Raw genomic sequence first — 19,604 nt, 5'->3', positions numbered from 1 at the left:
TCCCCATGGGAGCTGAGACAGTGGCCCAGAACAGACGGGCTGTTCGCAATGCCCTCACCACATACTAGGGTTGCCTTGGGGCGGCACACCCACACATCCCTCAACCCTAGCACTTGACAAGGACGTAACAATGGTGGCGCCCTGTATAGATGGGTGCTGCCATTGTTACGTAAACGCTGCTCAGTGTCTGCATGGTGTGGCACAGCGCTTACATAACAAGTGTGCCAGTGGCACACTTGTTACACTGCCACCACAGCGTAAAAAGACCCTGCTTTTGGGGGGTTCTTTTTCCGCTGGCGGGAAGCCATCAGTTTGGCGGCAGCGATTTCCCTCCGGCGGAAGAACAGGCGCTGGCAGGCCACCATTTTTCGGTGGTCTGTACCATGCCAGTGACATTTTTCCTTTCTGATGTTTCAGTGTGTACAAACTATGTTCCATGCACAAATTATTTAAAAATATTATGTAGAAAATTACCTTCAGCCTGTGTGTATAAGAGTTATATGAAACACACATGAATTTCATGTTTAGGCTACAGTCCCTTCTCCAAGATATCTCGTTATGTATCAATAAATACTCCAAAATCTGGAAAAAAAATAATCCAAAACACTTCTAGTCCCAAGCATTTCAGATAAGGGAGACTCATCCTTTATCAATTTTTCTACCCACCAAAACAAAATTATGGAGGTGGGGTGTTTCTGGGGGAACACAAAAGATGGTTCTTGCAGGGTGTATGTGACCAACAGAGTATACAGTATTTTGCCCATCCCTGGTCTACAAGGAGACTTGTGGGGCAGCATCCAATCACCATGTTCCGATTTGCTCCCCCCCTTTTTTTTTTAGACATCTCGGGGTGATGAAGCAGTTCTGCTTACAAACAGCCTAAGTATCTGCGAATGTCCAAGAATCGAGTATTTGCAAAAACAAGCCAGAAGTAGAGGTGAACCAGATGATGTGTTCAGACATGGTAAATGCTAGTTTTGTTTTATTATTAATTGTATTTATATCCTGCCTTTCCTCCAGTTACCTCAAGATCTCCTCCTTCCCACTTTATCTTCACAATAACCCTGTGAGATAGTCTGGCTGAACAAGACTGATCCATAGTCACTCAAAGAGTTTCATGGCTCACTGGGGACTAGATTTTCTAGGTCCAGTCCGGTTCAGTAAAGCACTCATATCAGTGGTAGATATGTTGCACATAGTGGTGAACCCTATGTTTTAACTACAGTATTCTCTCATCTTTCTATTCTTGGATCAGCATGAGCATCCTTTATGTGGGTGGAAAGCAGAAAATAGTAATTTTTAAAGCAAAAGTACAATGAAAGCCAGTCTTTGCTTATTTGGTGTGGTTACACTACCACTGAGTTATACCTATACTGTATAAGAGCAGGAATGCTGAGTGAATGTTTTGCATCTCTAATTGCAACATCAGTCTTCCTTCATCTGATGACCTTTAGATGTGGGGAACTGCAGTTCTCTGGCTGGGCAAACCTTGGAGTTTCAGTCCAACATATCTGGAGGGAACAATTGAAGAAGGCTCCTCTGAGCATTGGTATATATGTTAAAACCGATTTTGCTAGTCAGTCAAAAGTCTTTTCAGTTAAAAAGGCAACACAGGCCTGGCACAGGTACTTTGAATTTCTATGGAATATTTGTGGGCCTCTATATGAGGTCAAACTAGATAAGCTTAGCATGCATTTTAGAATATAATAATAATAATAATAATAATAATAATAATAATAATATTTATTTATATTTCCCGCTTTTCCCTTCGGATCAAAGCGGGATTACAACAGTAGAAACATCATAAAATTCATAGATAATACAAAATACATCAATCAAAATAAAAAATAAAATAAAAAGGGGAAGAGTTGTTACAGAATATGTGCTTCTTCAACTACTAAGAGATGCCTATCAGTGATAGCTTGCCCTTGCCCTACAAATTTGGCATTTTGTGTGCTTCGTTTTCTGTTTGGTCACTGGAAATGAAGCACAGGCTTAATTTGTAAGTCTAATGGCTGAGTCATGTATCTCAAGATATCATGCTGCATCACTAAATTGACATTAAATTAGGAGGGGTTACTAATATTCCAGAGGACAGGTTCAGAATTAAAAATGACTTTAACAGATTAGAAAGCTGTGCCAGAAATGAATTTCAATAGGAACAAATGTAGGATGCTACACTTTAGCAGTAAAAATGAAATGCACAGATATAATATGGGTGACATCTGGCTTGAAGGCAGCACATGTAAAAGGGATCTAGAAGTCTTAGTAGACTCACAGGCTGAACATGAGTCATCAGTGTGATATGGCAACTAAGGGACTGAGCAGACAGGAAAAGGCTGATTTCAGTTTTTCTCAAACTAAAGTAGTTGGAAACCCTCTGTCCATATGGCCCCCTCTTAAGGCAGGCCGGATACCCACTAGCAGTCCACACCACAGGGCGTCAAGCCACACCTCTTGGGTTTTTTCCCCACCTCCCCCCCCCCATGCATGCACACTGTTGCACAAATACACCACCTGAGACCAGAATTATCTTCCTCTTCGGCGTACTTGTGCATCATAGGTTGTGTAACAGGTCAATGGTTTGATGGGTCAGTGGTGCAGCTGGCCACTTGTGTACCCGTATATGCAAAAAAAAAAAAAAAAAGTATGGCAAGCAGTGGCACCACTGGCTGTGTCTCACTGATCCCAGGGTGGATGCTCCAGACAACTTCCATACCCACGTGGGCTTTCTTGCATTCCTGCACTCATGCCATACTGTTTCTATATATCCGCGATGATTCGAATTTTCTGCATTGAGACAGAGTATCAGAAATTCTTCTTGCTCCAGTTTGTAGCCCTGGAGCACAACTTCATGTTGGTTTCCATCCGGTTTCACATTGTACATCTGGTTTCACGTTGTAAAAGTAGGCTTCAAATCACTTTGGTGCTGCTTTATTTTGCCTGTGCAAACAGCCTCTCAGAAAGCCAAATGCAATTCTAGACTGCATCAATATAGTGTCTAGATCAAGGGAAGTAATAGAGCCACTCTATTCTGCATGGTCACGCCTCACCTGGACTATTGTGTCCAGTTCTAGGCACCACAATTCAAGACTGATGTGGACAAGCTGGGGTGTGTCCAGAGGAAGGCAACTAAAATGGTGAAGTCTTGAAACCATACCCCATGTGAGGAGAGATTTAGGGAGCTAGGTATATTTAGCCTGGAGAAGAGACCGTTAAGGGGTCACATGATAGCCATATTCAAATATTTGAAAAGATGTTATATTGAGGATGGAGCAAACTTATTTTCTGCTGCTCCAGAATCTAAGGCACAGAGCAATGGATTCAAAGAGATTCCAACTAAATATTAGGAAGAACTTCTTGATGGTAAGAGCTGTTTGACAGTGGAATATGTTGCCTTGGAATGTGGTGGAGTCTCCTACTCTGGAGGTTTTTAAACAAGAGGTTGGATGGCCATCTGTTGGAAGTGCTTCGATTGTGTGTTCCTGCATGGTAGGGGGCTGGAGCTGATGGCCCTCGTGGTCTCTTCCAACTCTATGATTCTATGATCAGGAAAAACAACTTAACATAATTGCAGGGAATGCACATTTTCCCCTTAATGTCTAGTATGACACTCAGGATGAGTAGGGAAGGTAAATGTTCTTCTAGTATGAAGCTTTAAGATATGGCCTCATGATGACTAACACATGGGCAGATATACAAATGAGCCAACTGTCCTTTAGATGCTTGTTTAGTATGTGGCTTGGTTCATTATCTTGAAACATGTGGGCTTTCACACATTTCACCAGGAGTCCTGATGGTACAGTGATTAAATGCTGATACTGCAGCCACAAGGTTGTGAATTTGATCCCAGGGCTCCAAAGGTGGCTCATCCTTCCAGCTTTTCGTAGGTCAGTAAAATGCCCCAGCTTGTTGGGGGCAATTGGCTTACAGAATGTAAACCGCTTAGAGAGTGCTGAGTTCACTGATAAGTGGCATAGAAATGTAAATGCTCAATGTTATTTCACTGGGATGTTATTGTGTAGCTTTTGTAAATGAGACCCTCTTTTGTCTTTTCCTTTCCCAGGGAAACTCATAATTTCAAAAGTCTTTCTTGGACACAGCACTCAAGCTCATGAGACAGATCCAGTCACCCATAGCAGCTATCCTGCAGTCAATTCTGTGTTCAGGCCTTGCAGATCCTCCCAAAATTGCACCCGTACATCCTGCAGTGGGATTTTGGATCAGCCAGAGAAACCAAAAAGTGAGTGAACTTTTCCGAGTGGAGTGTCTTCTTTCACACACAGGGATAGGAAAAAAGTTTGGTCTTTCAGATGGTACTGGACTCCAGTACTTCTCTGCCTAAAGTAATCTGGACAGTGGCAAGGGATTATGGGAGCTGTAATGCAACAACACTTGGAGGGCCATACATTCCTTATCCCTGTACTAGAGTTTAGGAATTAAAAACTATTAGTTTTTCTCTCCACAAGTATATTTTTCCTGAGAGTAAGATACATTAGGTTGCTTCAGTTCAAGTCACATGGTTGGTGAAGGGATACTTGGTAAATAATTTGCGGTGCTTGAAAAAGTTACTATTGGGGGGCAACATCTCTCATAATGTCCCAGCCAGTATGGCCAATGACTGGGGGATTCTAGAAATTTTATTCCAACCCCCCCTTTTTTTTCCAAGCTATTATAATTTGGTTCATTTCATATCATCTCCGCCATCATAAGCCTTAACCTAATGCAAAGTCTGGTAAATTCTTTTATCGTTGGTAAATTCTTCAAATGGTAATTGAAACTTCAGCTGTTTGGAGACAGCTGCTACAGAGAGGAGGAGGAGAGAGGTATCTGGGCAGCCGTTAGTTGATTGAGCTCACTGCCACAAATTGTTGAAACATCAGGGCTTAACATTGGTGTTTTTCTGGAGGATTTTTTTCCCCAGGAGGAAGCCTACAGTCCTGTTCCAGTAATTTCCTAAGACTTTTCAGTATGGACACTGACGGAACCACGGCAGTCACCTGCAACACTTGTGGGATGTTTGTCTTCTTGCCTACAGAAGTGGAGAACTTCACATGCCCCAAGTGCAAGCTGGTAGCCCTCTTGGAGGAGAAAGTGCAGCAGATGGAGTCCAGAGTAGCTACACTTCAGCATATTAGGGAGCAGGAGGATTTCCTGGACACAACAGAACTAACAATCCTGGACAAATACCACGCAGAGGAAGATGCTGGAGCCGAGGAGGTCACTTCACATACACAGGAGGCAGACAGCTGGAGGAATGTCACACAGAGAAGCAGGCCAAGAAGGGATTGTTCGGGGAGCTTGCAGCTAGAGAATCGATTCGAAGCTCTTTCCTTTGTCAAGGAAGATGAAGAAGAGCAGCATGGACAGACTTCAGGGACAGAGCAGGAGAGCCTGAGAGTCCCACCCAAGAGAACAGCCGCTGCTAAACCTTGTAGGTGTGTGGTCATAGTGGGGGACTCCTTGCTGAGAGGTACAGAAGCAGTGATTCGTAGGCCTGACAAGATGTCTCGAGAGGTGTATTGTCTCCCAGGGGCAAAGATCCGTGATGTGACAGAGAGGCTGACAAGACGGGTCAAGCCTACTGACCAATACCCCTTCCTTTTGGTCCACGTGGGAACCAATGATACTGCAAGACACAGCCTGGAGAACATCAAAAGGGATTACGAGGCGCTTGGTAGGAAGCTGAAAGGAATGGATGTACAGATTGTCATCTCATCTCTTCTGCCAGTTGAAGGGCACGGTCCAGGAAGGGAGAGGAAAATAGCGGATGTGAACAACTGGCTTTGCAGATGGTGCTGCCGAGAATGATTTGGATTCTTCGATCATGGGCTGCGGTTCCATGAGGAGGGACTTCTTGCAACGGATGGGTTGCATCTCACACCAGTTGGAAGAAATGTTTTTGCCAACAGTCTCAAGAACTTGATCAGGAGGGCTTTAAACTGAGTTCCGTGAGGAAGGAAGACAATATTAAGGAAGGCGAAAGGAATGGCGAAAATAGTCAAACAGACATAGAGGAAACAAGAAAAAAAGTGCAAGGACCCAACAGTGGGAAGCAAAAAAACTTGCACAGGCAGCAAGTAAAAGGGAACCATGGTCTGCGATGTCTCTACACTAATGCAAAGAGCATGGGAAATAAGCAAGATGAACTCGAACTCCTAGTACAACAAAGCAAATATGATATAATAGGCATCACTGAAACCTGGTGGGATGAGTCTCATGATTGGAATGTGGAAATACGGGGGTATAACCTTTTAAAGAGAAATAGGCCAAACAAGAAAGGAGGAGGAATAGCACTATATGTCAGAGATATTTACACCAGTGAAGAGATCCAGGACATCAATCATGGAAGCCAGGTGGAGAGCATCTGGATAAGAATCAAAGGGGAGAGAAACAACAAAGATGTTACGGTGGGAGTCTACTACAGACCCCCAAATCAGACTGAGGAATTGGATGATATCTTTCTAGAAGAGGTGACCACACAGTCAGAAAAGAGAGATGTAGTAGTGATGGGCGACTTCAACTATCCTGATATTTGCTGGAAGTCAAACTCAGCCAAATCCACAAAGTCTAGCAAATTCCTCACTTGCCTGGAAGACTATTTCATGGTCCAAAAGGTGGAAGAGGCAACAAGGGGGTCAGCTATTTTGGATCTGATCCTAACCAACAAGGATGACTTGGTTAATGGGGTGCAAGTGGTGGGATCATTAGGAGGAAGTGACCATGTTCTCCTGGAGTTTGTTATACAGCGGAAAGGAGAAGCCAGGCATAGTCAAACATGCATTCTAGACTTTAGGAGAGTGGATGTCAGTAAACTTAGAGAAGTATTGAGGGTGATCCCATGGTCAGAATTACTAAAAGAGAAGGGAGTTCAGACCGGATGGGAGTTTCTCAAAAGAGAGATACTGAAGGCACAATTTCAAACAGTTCCAGTGAGAAAGAAAAATGGGAGGTGTCTCAAGAAACCAGGATGGATGACTAAGGAACTTTCAACCGAGCTAAGTTTGAAACGGAATATGTATAAGAAATGGAAAAAGGGGGAAGTCACAAAAAAGGAATTCAAAGAAATAGCAGGCATGTGCAGGGGTAAAGTCAGAGAAGCTAAAGCGCAGAATGAACTCAGGCTTGCTAGAGAGGTTAAGAACAATAAAAAGGGCTTTTTTGGATATGTCTGCAGCAAAAGGAAGAAGAAGGAAACGGTAGGGCCACTGCGTGGAGAAGATGGCAAAATGCTAACAGAAGACAGAGAAAAAGCAGAATTCCTCAACACCTTCTTTGCCTCAGTCTTCTCAGAAAAGGCAAAGGGTGCTCAACCTGAGGATAATGGAGCAGAGGACAGGATAGGGGCATTTCAGTACAGAATAAGTAAAGAGATAGTAGAGGAACACCTTATTAATCTAAATGAATTTAAGTCTCCGGGACCAGAGGAACTCCATCCAAGGGTATTAAAAGAACTGGCAAATGTAATATCGGAGCCATTGGCAATAATCTTTGAAAACTCCTGGAAAACAGGAGAAATCCCAGCAGACTGGCGGAGGGCAAACGTTGTCCCCATCTTCAAAAAGGAGAAAAAAGAAGATCCCAACAATTATCGTCCAGTTAGTCTGACATCAATACCTGGAAAGATTCTGGAGCAGATAATTAAACAGAGGGTTTGTGAACATCTTGAAGGCAATGCCATAATCACAAAAAGTCAGCACGGGGTTCAGAGAAATAAGTCATGGTGGTATGATAGCCCTGTTTAAATATTTGAAAGGATGTCATATTGAGGAGGGAGCAAGCTTGTTTTCTGCTGCTCCAGACAACAGGACCCGGAACAATGGATGCAAGCTACAGGAAAAGAGATTCCACCTCAACATTAGGAAGAACTTCCTGACAGTAAGGGCTGCTCGACAGTGGAACACACTCCTTCCTGGGAGTGTAGTGGAATCTCCTTCCTTGGAGGTCTTTAAGCAGAGGCTAGATTGCCATCTGCTGGGGATGCTTTGATTTGGATTTCCTGCATGGCAGGGGGTTGGACTGGATGGCCCGTGCAGTCTCTTCCAACTCTATGATTCTATGAAATACAAATAGCAAATAGATTTTCTGTTTTCCAAAAGAGGGATTAGACATTATAAGTTTGTTCTTTCCACCTGTCCTGAAATAATCAGAAATCTGCTTGACAGTTAGTTGATCCCAATCCATTTAGGTCTGTAATTCATCCTTCACTTCATCTCTAGATTCCAACCACATATCCATTCTGATTAAAGAGAAATTGTTTAAAAAAACTTTGTAAAAGACGGGGAACCATTTATCCTTTTTATTAAAGAAGAGAGAAGGGAAAGCTATACTTGTGGCATTTGAGTATTAATAAAATACATTTTTGTTTTGCTTATGAATTTAGGTAGAAGCCTAACCATCTAGGAAGTAGTAATGAAGAATATGATTGTATGCCTTTATGTCTTTAGTTTGTAGTGTGTGGGAAGTCAAGGGTTTTTTTTAGTTTGTATTTGTTGTGGAGGAAATAAATTAGAGGTTGAGTATGTTGGTGTGTTTTATGTGTATGTCGTATTACAGTATGGATGGATAGATAGATTCTGACCATGAAGACCACAAGACTTCATACCTCCTTTACCTGCCTGCACTTGCTTTTTAAAAAATTTGCCTGATTAAGACATCTTGAGATCTCAAAAACCCACAATTCTGGGCATATTAGATTGCTTAGAGTTTTTTTGTGGTACAGGATACAAAGGTATTGCATTAAGGTGGAATTTAGAGAGAGAGAAAATATGGACATGTTCTTTATGTGTACATTTTCCAGTTGCATCAGTAATAGACAACTGCTTTTTCTGTTTGTCTTACCAGTCTCTACACTCCGTGCTTAAAGATACATTATCCCAAGAATCTGGGGGTATCACTGCAAGTCTTAGGCAGCATAGAGTCAGTGCAGGCACATGATAATTCATAGTACAAATAATTCTCTTTTAGTGCCCCAGACAAGAGCAGCAAGGTGTGAGTGAGCCAGCATGGTGGTTTGAGTGTTGGGTTATGACTTTAAATACCGGGACTTGATGCCCAGATCGGCCATGAAACCCACTTGATGATCTCGGGCAAGTCACTCTCTGTCAGCATCGGGGAAATGCAATGGCAAATATCTTCTGAATAAATCTTGCTAAGAAATCACCTGATAAGTACTACTCCTTAGGGTTGCCATAAGTCAGAAAAAACTTGAAGGTCCACAACAACAAATGGTGTGAGTAACCACTAGAGGGAGTGCCCATCACATACAATGAAGCCCAAGTTGTTTCACTCTTAAAGCCACAGTTTCTCCTTTTCTGTGCTATTTATCTATCCTGTTGCTTTGGAGCACAGCTCCCTGGACAGTTCTCCTGAACATCCTTGTCCTCTTGCATGCAATGTCAAATGTAAAAATCACTGGGCTTTCTGTGGTTTTAATTTCCAAATGTCTCTCAATACCAGTTGTAGGGGGCAAACATGGCTGCAGAAGGGGGCATTGCTTCCTTATCCTACTTAGGGGTATTCTATACTCAGGGGGGATTTTGCCCTGGTCCCCATGCAGTTGCCCTTCTCTATCTTAAGGAAGAACTGGATTTGTGCATTAAATCTATGGCTCTTTACTGCTGGGACATTTATTACCAATAAAATGCAGGAGTCGTTTACATGGGTCACAAATAATAAGTGTGATAATTTCATTAAAATGGTAATAATAAAACTTCAATTTAAAAAAATGTATTATCTTTCTGTTTATACTCAACCATCCAGAAAAGATTTTATATTCAACCATGCTGGTGCATTTTTCAGATATTAAAGTAACTATTATTATTCATTTGCATTTACTCCCCAAAACACAGCTGCTGTTTTTTGTGTGTGTGATCCTTAAAGTGTACTGTAAATATATTAATATAGACGAGGTTGAGAAGTTTAAACAAATTGCTAGGCTGAGCAGATTTTTTCATTCAATAGCCTGCTCTCCCAATCCCACTAAGCCTCCATTTTTCATCTTATGGACCATTTTTCATCTGAAGGTTCTAATAAATGAGAAGAAAATCAAACAAACCTGGGAGTAAATGTAGCAAATGTGAAATCCACCCACCCTTCTTCTAAATGAAATTGCTCACATAAAAGTATCATCCCTTGGAGTTGCATCAATATTCTTGTCCTTCTCTTTAGGTTCAGAGATTTGCTCTTCTTTGAGTTTCAAGAACTGCAACTGCAACCTTCGAGAGTGTGAATGGTTTCTGTTTGATCACGAACTGGTTTTGCCAGAGTACGTCGTTGAGTTTGAGTACATCACATTGGTATGGGCTTCCTGTTTGCTAGCAGAGTGTTCAATGCTATAGGCTCACATAGATGTTTGTTTTTGGTAGCACTTCACTTGTAAGGCTGTTGCAATGCTGGCCTCAACCCTACAATGATAGCATGGCAGCCCCTTTATGTTTAAGATGGAGAAGAAGGGGCTATGAAACATCCTGGCCTTAATGCTAAGGAAAATCATATTCACCCAATTTTCTAAAATAGAATGCTGATAAATTTATAAGGTTGGAAATGGCTAAAGATGACAAAGGCACCCTTTCTCACGCTGTGGAGCACTCATCCCAATATCTAGTATGTGCACTCATAGGTTTTAATGTTTTGATTTACTGCTTTAAACAACAACAAAACCTGTTTCACCAGAATTGACCAAAGGACAAAAGAAGAAAGAAGCGTATGTGACAAAAAATGTAGTACTGTTTTCATATTTGCATCAATTATGTCTTAGAAAGTAGACTGTTCCCCCTTTGTAAACATTTTTTTCTTGTTTGATTTCTCAAATACAAACAAGATCGAAGTCTGGGTAAATTTGTAGTAAATGATCGTTACATGGGTGCTTCAATGTGCAAAGGGTTGTTGCTGTACCTTTCAGAAAGACATTATAGCATAAGGTTTTGTAGACTTGGTCTACTTCCACAGATGCATGGAGGAATGCACACATGCATGCCTCTGTGGAAGTAGACCAAGTCTATGGACGATTATGCTACATCTTTTACTCAATTATCTCAAAGGTGCTACAACATCCCTTTGCATACTGATACATACATTCTTGTAGTTTACAAATATTGGTTTGCTGGAGAAGAGTGCTGGACAGCCAGAAAAACAAGCAAATGGGTCCTTGTGCAAATAAAGCCAGAAATCTCCCTAGAAGCCAAAATGATCAAACTGAGAATGTGATTTCACCCCTATTTTTTCATTCTGCAAAAATCTTAAAGGACACACCCACACCCTATCCCCAATTTATGAGTTCACAATAAAAAGGCAGTCTAAAAATATTGGGGGGGTGGGGGGTACACAGCTTTCAATTAAAAAAAAACAATTGGATATCCATATGGCTCTGGTGTCTTCATGCCACATGTTCAAATGCTGAAGGTGTTCTAAGGTCCTCAATCCACTGAATTATAGGAGGTGGTCATTTATCTTTCCAAATATTAATTAATAACTTTATTACAGCCATTTGGCCAGCACACTTTCCAAATATTGCACTGGAAGTCCTTTAGCTACTGAAAGGTCACAAAGAATCAATTTCCATTGAAGAATATAGTTTATTTCCAAGAGATAGCAAATACTATAAAAGCATGTTCACATCTGCAAATTTCAGTGATTGCTCTAATGCAACATTAATGCAAATCATAACTTGGAGATTGAAAAAACAACCTGATTGGGAGAGGAAGCAAACTTCTTAAATTTGTTCATCCCAGCTACAGACATAAGCATAAGTGAACTGAGAATGCAGTTTTGTTGCATACATGTCTTGGTCTTAAGCCAGCTGTAGTTCCCAGCCTTGACATCATTGTGAGATTTCAATTACCAGAAGTTCCAGCCACCATGGCCAGTGGTGGGGGATTCTGGGAGTTACACGGACCTTAGGAAACATTGTCCTACACATAAATTTATAATGGGCTGTCAACTCAAGGGTAAATCTGAGAGTTTTGATCCCACTAAGGGTGAGTCAACACAGGCCAGAATACTCTGGACTGCTCCTGGAGTATTCTGGCCCAAGAGCTGTTCTGGATTTATCCCATTACCTCTGCACTCTGGAGCAACACTGGGCAGCTATCTACATAGGCTGTGCTACAGCCACTGGTGCGAGTCGGTCCTTCTGAGGTTGAAAATGAGGCGCCCTGCTTCAATCACATGTCTTGTGACCTCAGAGAGAGAGACTCATACCTGCAGTGGTGCCAAGCACCACAGCAACACACATGTGTGGACAGTCACCCACTGTGGCTCAGGAGTATTTCAGATTTTCCTGATGAACCTGGAGCAAAAGATAAGTCTTTTTAATCTAGTTAAAGTGAGGGATAGGCTAGATTTGGTGTGGAATTGCCTGACATCATGAGGATAGTCTGCACTAATCAGGCATTTGGCCCTACATCATAAAAACAGGGCACTTGGGTGGGGTGGGGGCGGTTCATTTGGCCCATGTAGGCATGCCCTAACTGTTGCATTTATCTTTTTAAAATAAGAGGTTTCCTACGTTTTACTGTAACACTTTTTACAAAATCCTTGGTCTTTTGTGTAGGTCAAAGTAGAGCCTCTATTCTCATCACTCAGCAACGTGATCGGGGAAGAAGGAAAGAGATACTCAGCAGGTTTTGTATTGTCTCGGGATCTGCAGCGTGATGAGGAAGTTTTAAACATGGAGCCTGCAATTAAGCCCAGGCCCAAAATTGTTTGCTTGGATGAAAAAACTGTGTTAGCTGTTGCGAAGGCTAACATTTACAGTCAGATAATGGTGAGTATCTTCTCATAGATGGCATGATGACAAAATCAAAGGCAATGCTGCACATAAAAAGTCTGAAAAATTCTTGGGAGTCTCCTGAGTTTTGGTGCATTTTATTTATTTATTTATTTGGCTTTGTCCCATTACATTGTCCTTCCCCTTGTCTAGGCAGGTTAGGGATTGATACATGTGGAACTGAGGATGTGAAATTGAAGAAAAGCAGTTGGTTCAGTTTCAAATAACAGCATTAGGGGCAAGCAACGCTGCTCTTAGCAAAAATGTGTATGGGTAGTATTGAAATATGAAGTTATTGCTGCAATTATATAAAAAGAGTGAAGGGTTTGACTTGTTTTAAAATGAAAGTGGTGCATCCTTGAACATACTGAGCCCCTACCAACCAGGGGTGATCCTACTGTTCGAATGGATGGGACAGCACCCCCAAATCCTAAATAGACTTCCCAAAGAACAGGAGAATACAAGGTGTACTTTGACCTTGCAAAGGAAGAGGTGGAGTAGCAAATTGCATGTAATTGGCCACACCTTTAGTGCTACCTTTGTATGTATCCTTTTTATAAGGGATGTTTCCTATTTGGGGTCAAAAAGCTCAAACCTTATAGAACTAACACATGTACTGATATTGTAAGGGATGTCCTCTGTTTGAGGCCTGGAAAGTGTTTCCTTTTACACAGACTGAACAAAAAAATCCTTTATGTTTGGGTGTGAGCCCTTCATAAAGATAAAAAGTGAATGGTGTAGTTTATGATGAATACAGACAAATACATGGCTAGGGTAACTGAAATCAATACTTTTATTTGGTATTTAGGTAGGACACAGACTTTTCATAGCTGCTCGCTGACTGTCAACTTTGCATGTCACGAATTCTGACTGTCCCTTCTTGAAAAATCTGACAACACTACTTGTGACCTACTTCCCTGCTCCCAAACTACTGTCTCTAGGCATATTTTTCTTCTACCTGGGGCCTCAAGTATTTGGCTGAGAGAATGGAAAAACATTTTTAAAAAAGAGTTATGGAAGGAAGACCCATGGGAAGGGATGAGGATGGTTCATCACCATTACTCACACTCCCCTTTGGCTTTCATAACAGTCTTCCAAGGTGTTGGTGCAAGGAAGTCCAAAGATTAAATGTCTCTAATTCCTCTTGGAGGAAATAAAAAGGGGTGGATTTTATTTTTCCAACCTCATGCTTGTTTTCTTCCATGGCTCAATGACTCCCCAAATAATTCAAGAACTATTTAGTTCTGTAAGATAGCAAATTCTCATTTGGTTAAATCATAAAGCTCTTCACCAATGCTGTAAAAGCACAAACCTGGTAATGGGCTTTCTTAAGAATAATTTGGGTCACATGCAATTTGTTCAAGTAAATCTCCCTTTGTGTCTGCAGCAAATGATGCAGACTTGAACTGCCAGTAAAAACCTTGTTGTTGCGCAGCACCCAGTCAGCTTTGAGTGAATGAGAGACTTGATATTAACAGCCCTACTTATATCTTGCAAAGTCAGGGCCATGGCTTCCTTGCCTGAATCAATCTACGTGTAATGTGGTCTTCCTTGTTTCCTAATGCTTTCAGTGTCACTGAGCATTATTGTGTTTGCCAATAAATTATAGCATCTCATCTCAGAGTACAAAAACTTCATTTGGGCTTCTAGTGAAAGTTCAGGCTTGTTTTGCTCTAAAACGTGTTCATTTCTCCTTTTAGCAGTCCATGATATTCATAGAACTTGTGTATAGCACCACATTTCAAATGTGATGCTGCAACGTTTATGATAATTGGAAGTGGCCAGTAATCTTTTGGGCATGCAGTCTTTCATCCAGTCATCATTTTTTAAAAATAGGAAGCCAGACAAATGGGCCCTTGGTACCTACTGGGGTTTGGTTCCAGGAACACACACACACACCTGTGGATTTTTAAAATCTGTGGATGCTAAAGTCCTGTTAAATATAATGGCATGATAAAATGATGTCCCTTATATAAAATGGCAAAATCAAGGTTTGCTTTTTGGAATCTGTTTATTTTAAAAATAGTTTTAAGCTGTGGATTATTGAATCCATAGATAAAGAATCAGTGGATATGGAGGGCTATTTCCACTCTCATTAGGAGTTCCACTTGCTCCTTTGCATGCTATGTATGTACACTGTTCCCACCATGCTGCATTATGTAGTTTGAAGAGGTTCATGATAATTTTATTTGTGTGTGTGTGTGTGCGCGCGCATATGTACGCCATCAAGTTGCCTGTCAACTTATGGCTCCCCCATGAATTTCATAGGGTTTTCTTAGGTAAGGCATACTCAGTGGTCGTTCCTTCCTCTGAAATATAGCCACCAGCACCTGATTTTCATCAGTGGTCTCCCATCCACATACAAACTAGGCTGGCCCAGCTTAACAGCCAAGGTCAGAGTCATATTTGTTGTTAACTACCCTCGAGTCGATCTTGACCCATGGCAACCCTGCTGATGAGACATCTCCAAGACTCTCTGTCCTCCACTGCTCTGCTCAACTCCTGCAAAGTCATACTTGTGATCTCTTTAATAAAATCCATCCATCTTGCATGTGGCCTTCCTCTCTTTCTACTTCCCTCTACCTTTCCTAACATTACTGTTTTTTCCAATGATTCATGTCTTCTCGTGATGTGTCCAAAGTACGGCAACCTGAGTTTTGTCATCTTGGCTTCTAATATCAACACAACTGTGGCACAACTGTGACACTGCAGCATTGGAATACCTCTGCAGGGGTTGGTTGGTATTTACTATTAATTGTTATTGTGTCCTTCAAGTATCTGCTTCTTCTAAAATATAGGTTCTGAACTTGCACGGAAATAGACTGAGCAAACTCCGAGACATCTCCAAGCTAACTGGACTTCGCAAGCTAATTCTCAGTTTTAATGCATTCACTTGTTTAGATGATGTTTATCACTTGGTAAGAGAAAAGTGTGTTATGTTCTGCTCTTCATGAAAAAGAAATGAAATGCTGTGATCAAATCTGTTCCCTCTCCCCATTCATAGGTGTTTTAAAAAGGGGAAAGAACATTTAAATGACTAGACAGAGGTGGAACAAAATAGTGGGGACTTAATAGCTGTTTGTGCATGCTTGGGCCCTGAGATCATCAGGAGAGTCTCTTCTCTCAGTTCCCTCACCTTCACAAGCACAGTTGGTGGGGACACAAGAGAGGGCCTTCTCAGTGGCTGCCCCCAGACTCTGGAACTTTCTTCCCAGGGAGGTCAGAATGGCCCTGTCGCTGCTGTCCTTCTGTTGGCAAACAAAATCCTTTTTATTCCTACAGGCTTTTAATGCAAAAGTTTTTCAAGAATAGACTAGGGGGTATTATATTATTTTGACTGAACTACAGTGGTACCTCGGGATACGAAATGATCGCGTTACGAAATTTCCGAGATACGAAAAAGTCAGATTGGCAAAAACTGTTTCGGGTTACGAAATATTTTTCGGGTTACGAAATTCATTTCGGCGCGAAATTCAAATGCTATAGGCTTCCAGCGCTAACGGAAAGCTATTTCGGGTTACGAAATTTTCGCGTTACGAAGGGAATGGCGGAACGAATTAATTTCGTAACCCGAGGCACCACTGTATTTTAAAGAGCTTTTAATCTTTTTAATTACAGTTTATTTTTTTAACTAGAGGTGTGGATTGTTTTAATACAGTGCTCCCTCGGGTTACGAAATTAATTCGTTCCGCGGCTAATTTCGTAACCCGAAAAACCTTCGTAACCCGAATTGCCATAGGCGCTAATGGGAAAAAAAGCCGCGGCTCCGCAGCGGCTCCATTTAAACAGCGCCGGCGTTTTTTTCGTAACCCGAAAAAACGTTCGTAACCCGAAACAATAAATCCCTATGGGATTTTTTCGTATCCCGAAAAATTCGTAAGCTGGGTAATTCGTATCCCGAGGTACCACTGTACTGTAAATAGTGTATTTTTCAACATTTTGTATGTTTTTAACTGTATTGCTCTTTTAAACTCTAAACTGCCTTGAGACCCAGTTCTAGGAGGAAAGTGAGATGCTGATGGTGATGATGATGATGGTAGTAGTAGCTGCAGCAGCAGCAGCTGTAGTTATATCAAAAAGCAGCCTTCTTTTCAACAGCCATTCCTAGAATTCCCCTGAGGTTGACCTTATCACTCTTATATCAGACTTATAATATTCGTGGTCCTCTGTCTTTTCCTCAGAGGCTGCTCTGAAGCAGAACTTGGAAGCTACTTTTGGGGTATTATTCCCATAATCCCTAGTGAGCATAGTCATTGGCCACGATGGCTGGGAGATTCTGATAATTGCTATCCCAAAAGGTTAGGAGTGTCTTTGAGGAACCATGAGTGGCCAAGAAGGTTGTTCTTTGAACACTCTGTGAAATTGAAAATGTTGGAGTGCAAAGTCTGACCCTGTTCCCTTTTCACATACCTCTTCTACCCTTGACATGTCATTCTAAACCAAAGATTCATTTTGAACTTTTGGCTGGACTTTAAAAATAATCCATTTTGAACAGTGTTCTGCTATGTCAGTAGTGCCTCTGCTACCATTCTAACATTATACGTATATTGCATTGCAGCCAAACCTGGAATATTTTGATGCCAGCCACAACCATGTCATCACTCTTGAGGGCATTCGTGGCCTAAACAAACTGAAGTATTTGGACCTGAGCTGGAACCAATTGAAAAAGGCAGGAGAGGAAATCAGCGTCCTGAGAAAACACACACCAGCCGTCCTCAGTTTGGATATCAGACATAACCCATGGCATAAGGTATGTGTCCTTCTGAACATATAATGGAAAGAAGGTTAAAAAGAAAAAGAAACTTTAGTGTTAACCTTCAAGTAAGCATAGTTATTATTATTGCTGACTCACTATTATTGCTGACTCACTATTATTGCCATCTCTTCTATTGTTATACTACAGTTACTTGCTAGAACTAGCTGCTGTATCACTCCTTGTATCAACATTTCTGATTCTACAAGTGTTACTATATTAGATTTGACACTGATACTTTAATTTAATCAAATTAATTAATCAATATCTTGCCTTTGCCCCATTACAGTGTCCACAGTGATTTACAACACAAGTGAAAACAACGCTGAGCTAAACCCAATCAGTTATAAAGAACAATTAAAAAACCTGTTACATTAAAACTAAATACTGAACTAAAGACAGATTTTAAAAATGTTCAACTTCAACATCCCTGCCGTTAAAAAATCCTTCTGCACAGCCAGTTGATGCCCAAAGCCTGTCTAAATAAAACAGTCTCTGCCAGTGGAAGGAGAGCAAAGATGGGGCCAGCCTATCCTTCTGTCAAAGTGAGGCTGTTTCCTACATCCTCACCAAACATCCCCGTGAAAGTGGTGAGATCAAGAGAAACCCTTGACCTAAAAATCTCAAAAACTGGGGCCAGTTTTCATCATGAGGTACAATCTTTCTGATAGACTCATAGAACCTTACTATTGGAAGAGACCTTTAGGGCCATCCAGTTCAATCCCCTGCCATGCAAAAAATACATTCCCACGTGCATCAGGAGGAAGGAGTGGTGGTCTGGACCTGAGCCATATAGAGCATTCTGGGTCATAGGCAGTACTTTGAATTATTCCTGAAATAATTAGTAGCCAATGAAGTTGTAAGAAGGAGTTTCTGTTCTTTCTGTAACAAGCTCTAGTCAACAGTCGGCGTGTAGTATCTTGGTCCACTGAAATTTCCATACACATTATAAAAATAATAATAAATAATAAAATATTTATTTGTGTTTCCCCGCCTCTCTCAATTGGATCGAAGTGGGGTTACAGACTAAAAAATCACCATACATATAATTAAAATTCTCTAACCAATATAACGATTAGATCCAACATATTACTTAATGGTTAAAAGATAACCATACAATACACATACAATACAATATAACTGTTGTCATGTCAACTTTGACTTACAGTATGTTGACTTGTTAACTTAAGTCAACCCTATGAATGAGAGACCTCCAAAGGCCTGTACACACAGGCCAAAATGCTCATGTTCCCCCGGCTTCATGCTATCCTATACAGATGATACAGGCCAATCGCTGATCCAGCAGTCCTGAACCAATTGTGGTCCAAAGTGTGGGACAAAAACACTGTCTGTTTAACCTGGAGATACTTGAAAACTCTTCAGCAACAGCTGGCACTCACCATAGCCACTTATTTGTCACTTACAGCCTCTGCCACTCCATCTTTTCTGAAGGCCCCCATCACAGCCTGTGATATCAGATGGGGGTATCTATCCACGTGGGTGTAGCCAGGCACCCCGTTTCTAGTCTTATGGGCCACAATGGGGCATTTCAGAGAAGATACTATGGCGGCGGCAGGTAAGGAGTGCACAGCAGCAGGGGCTCCATGAAATTGCAGCAAGCAGACTTGTAAACAGCTGCTTGTTGTTGCACTGGCCTGGGGATTGACCAGGGACAGGATACCAGAGGCTTGGCCCGTGGTATCCTGCCCATCTGCTCAGGCCCCAAGTCACCCTATCATCCACAGCCCTGCTCAAGTCTTGCATACTCAGTGTTGTGGCTTCCTTGATTGAGTCTATCCACCTGTGATGCAGTCTTCTTCTTCTGCTGCTCAATCACAGGTGGATAGACATGCCAAGCATTGTTGTCTTGTCAAATGAGTCATTAGAATCTGGTCAAGGGTCACTGTCTTTTCTAATGAGTCATGTCTTCTCATGATAAGTCCAAATTACAACTGCCTTGGCTTGGTTATCTTGGCTTCTAGGGAGAGTTCGGGCTTGATTTGCATTAGAACTCATTTATTTGTCTTTTTGGCAATCTATAGTATCTGCAAAACTTCTCCAGCATCACATTTCAAATGATTA

The 19,604-nt window shown here is 41.5% G+C and overlaps 1 protein-coding gene across 3 annotated transcripts in view; it reads left to right on the top strand.

Moving 5' to 3' along the window:
- The window catches only part of LRRC9 (leucine rich repeat containing 9), a 77,106-nt gene that overhangs the window by 28,056 nt on the left and 29,446 nt on the right, over positions 1-19,604 (top strand). For 2 of the 3 annotated variants that reach the window (XM_042446487.1, XM_042446490.1), the window contains exons 13-18: positions 841-964; positions 4,067-4,243; positions 10,171-10,298; positions 12,554-12,766; positions 15,568-15,687; positions 17,328-17,519. In XM_042446487.1, the coding sequence (XP_042302421.1) occupies positions 841-964; positions 4,067-4,243; positions 10,171-10,298; positions 12,554-12,766; positions 15,568-15,687; positions 17,328-17,519 (954 nt within the window). The remainder of the gene's footprint in view (positions 1-840; positions 965-4,066; positions 4,244-10,170; positions 10,299-12,553; positions 12,767-15,567; positions 15,688-17,327; positions 17,520-19,604) is intronic. The other variant, XM_042446488.1, reaches the window with a different exon arrangement.

This window comes from Sceloporus undulatus, chromosome 1, assembly GCF_019175285.1.
Source record: "Sceloporus undulatus isolate JIND9_A2432 ecotype Alabama chromosome 1, SceUnd_v1.1, whole genome shotgun sequence".
NCBI classification, from domain to species: domain Eukaryota; kingdom Metazoa; phylum Chordata; class Lepidosauria; order Squamata; family Phrynosomatidae; genus Sceloporus; species Sceloporus undulatus.
This window is presented reverse-complemented; position numbering and strand designations above follow the sequence as displayed.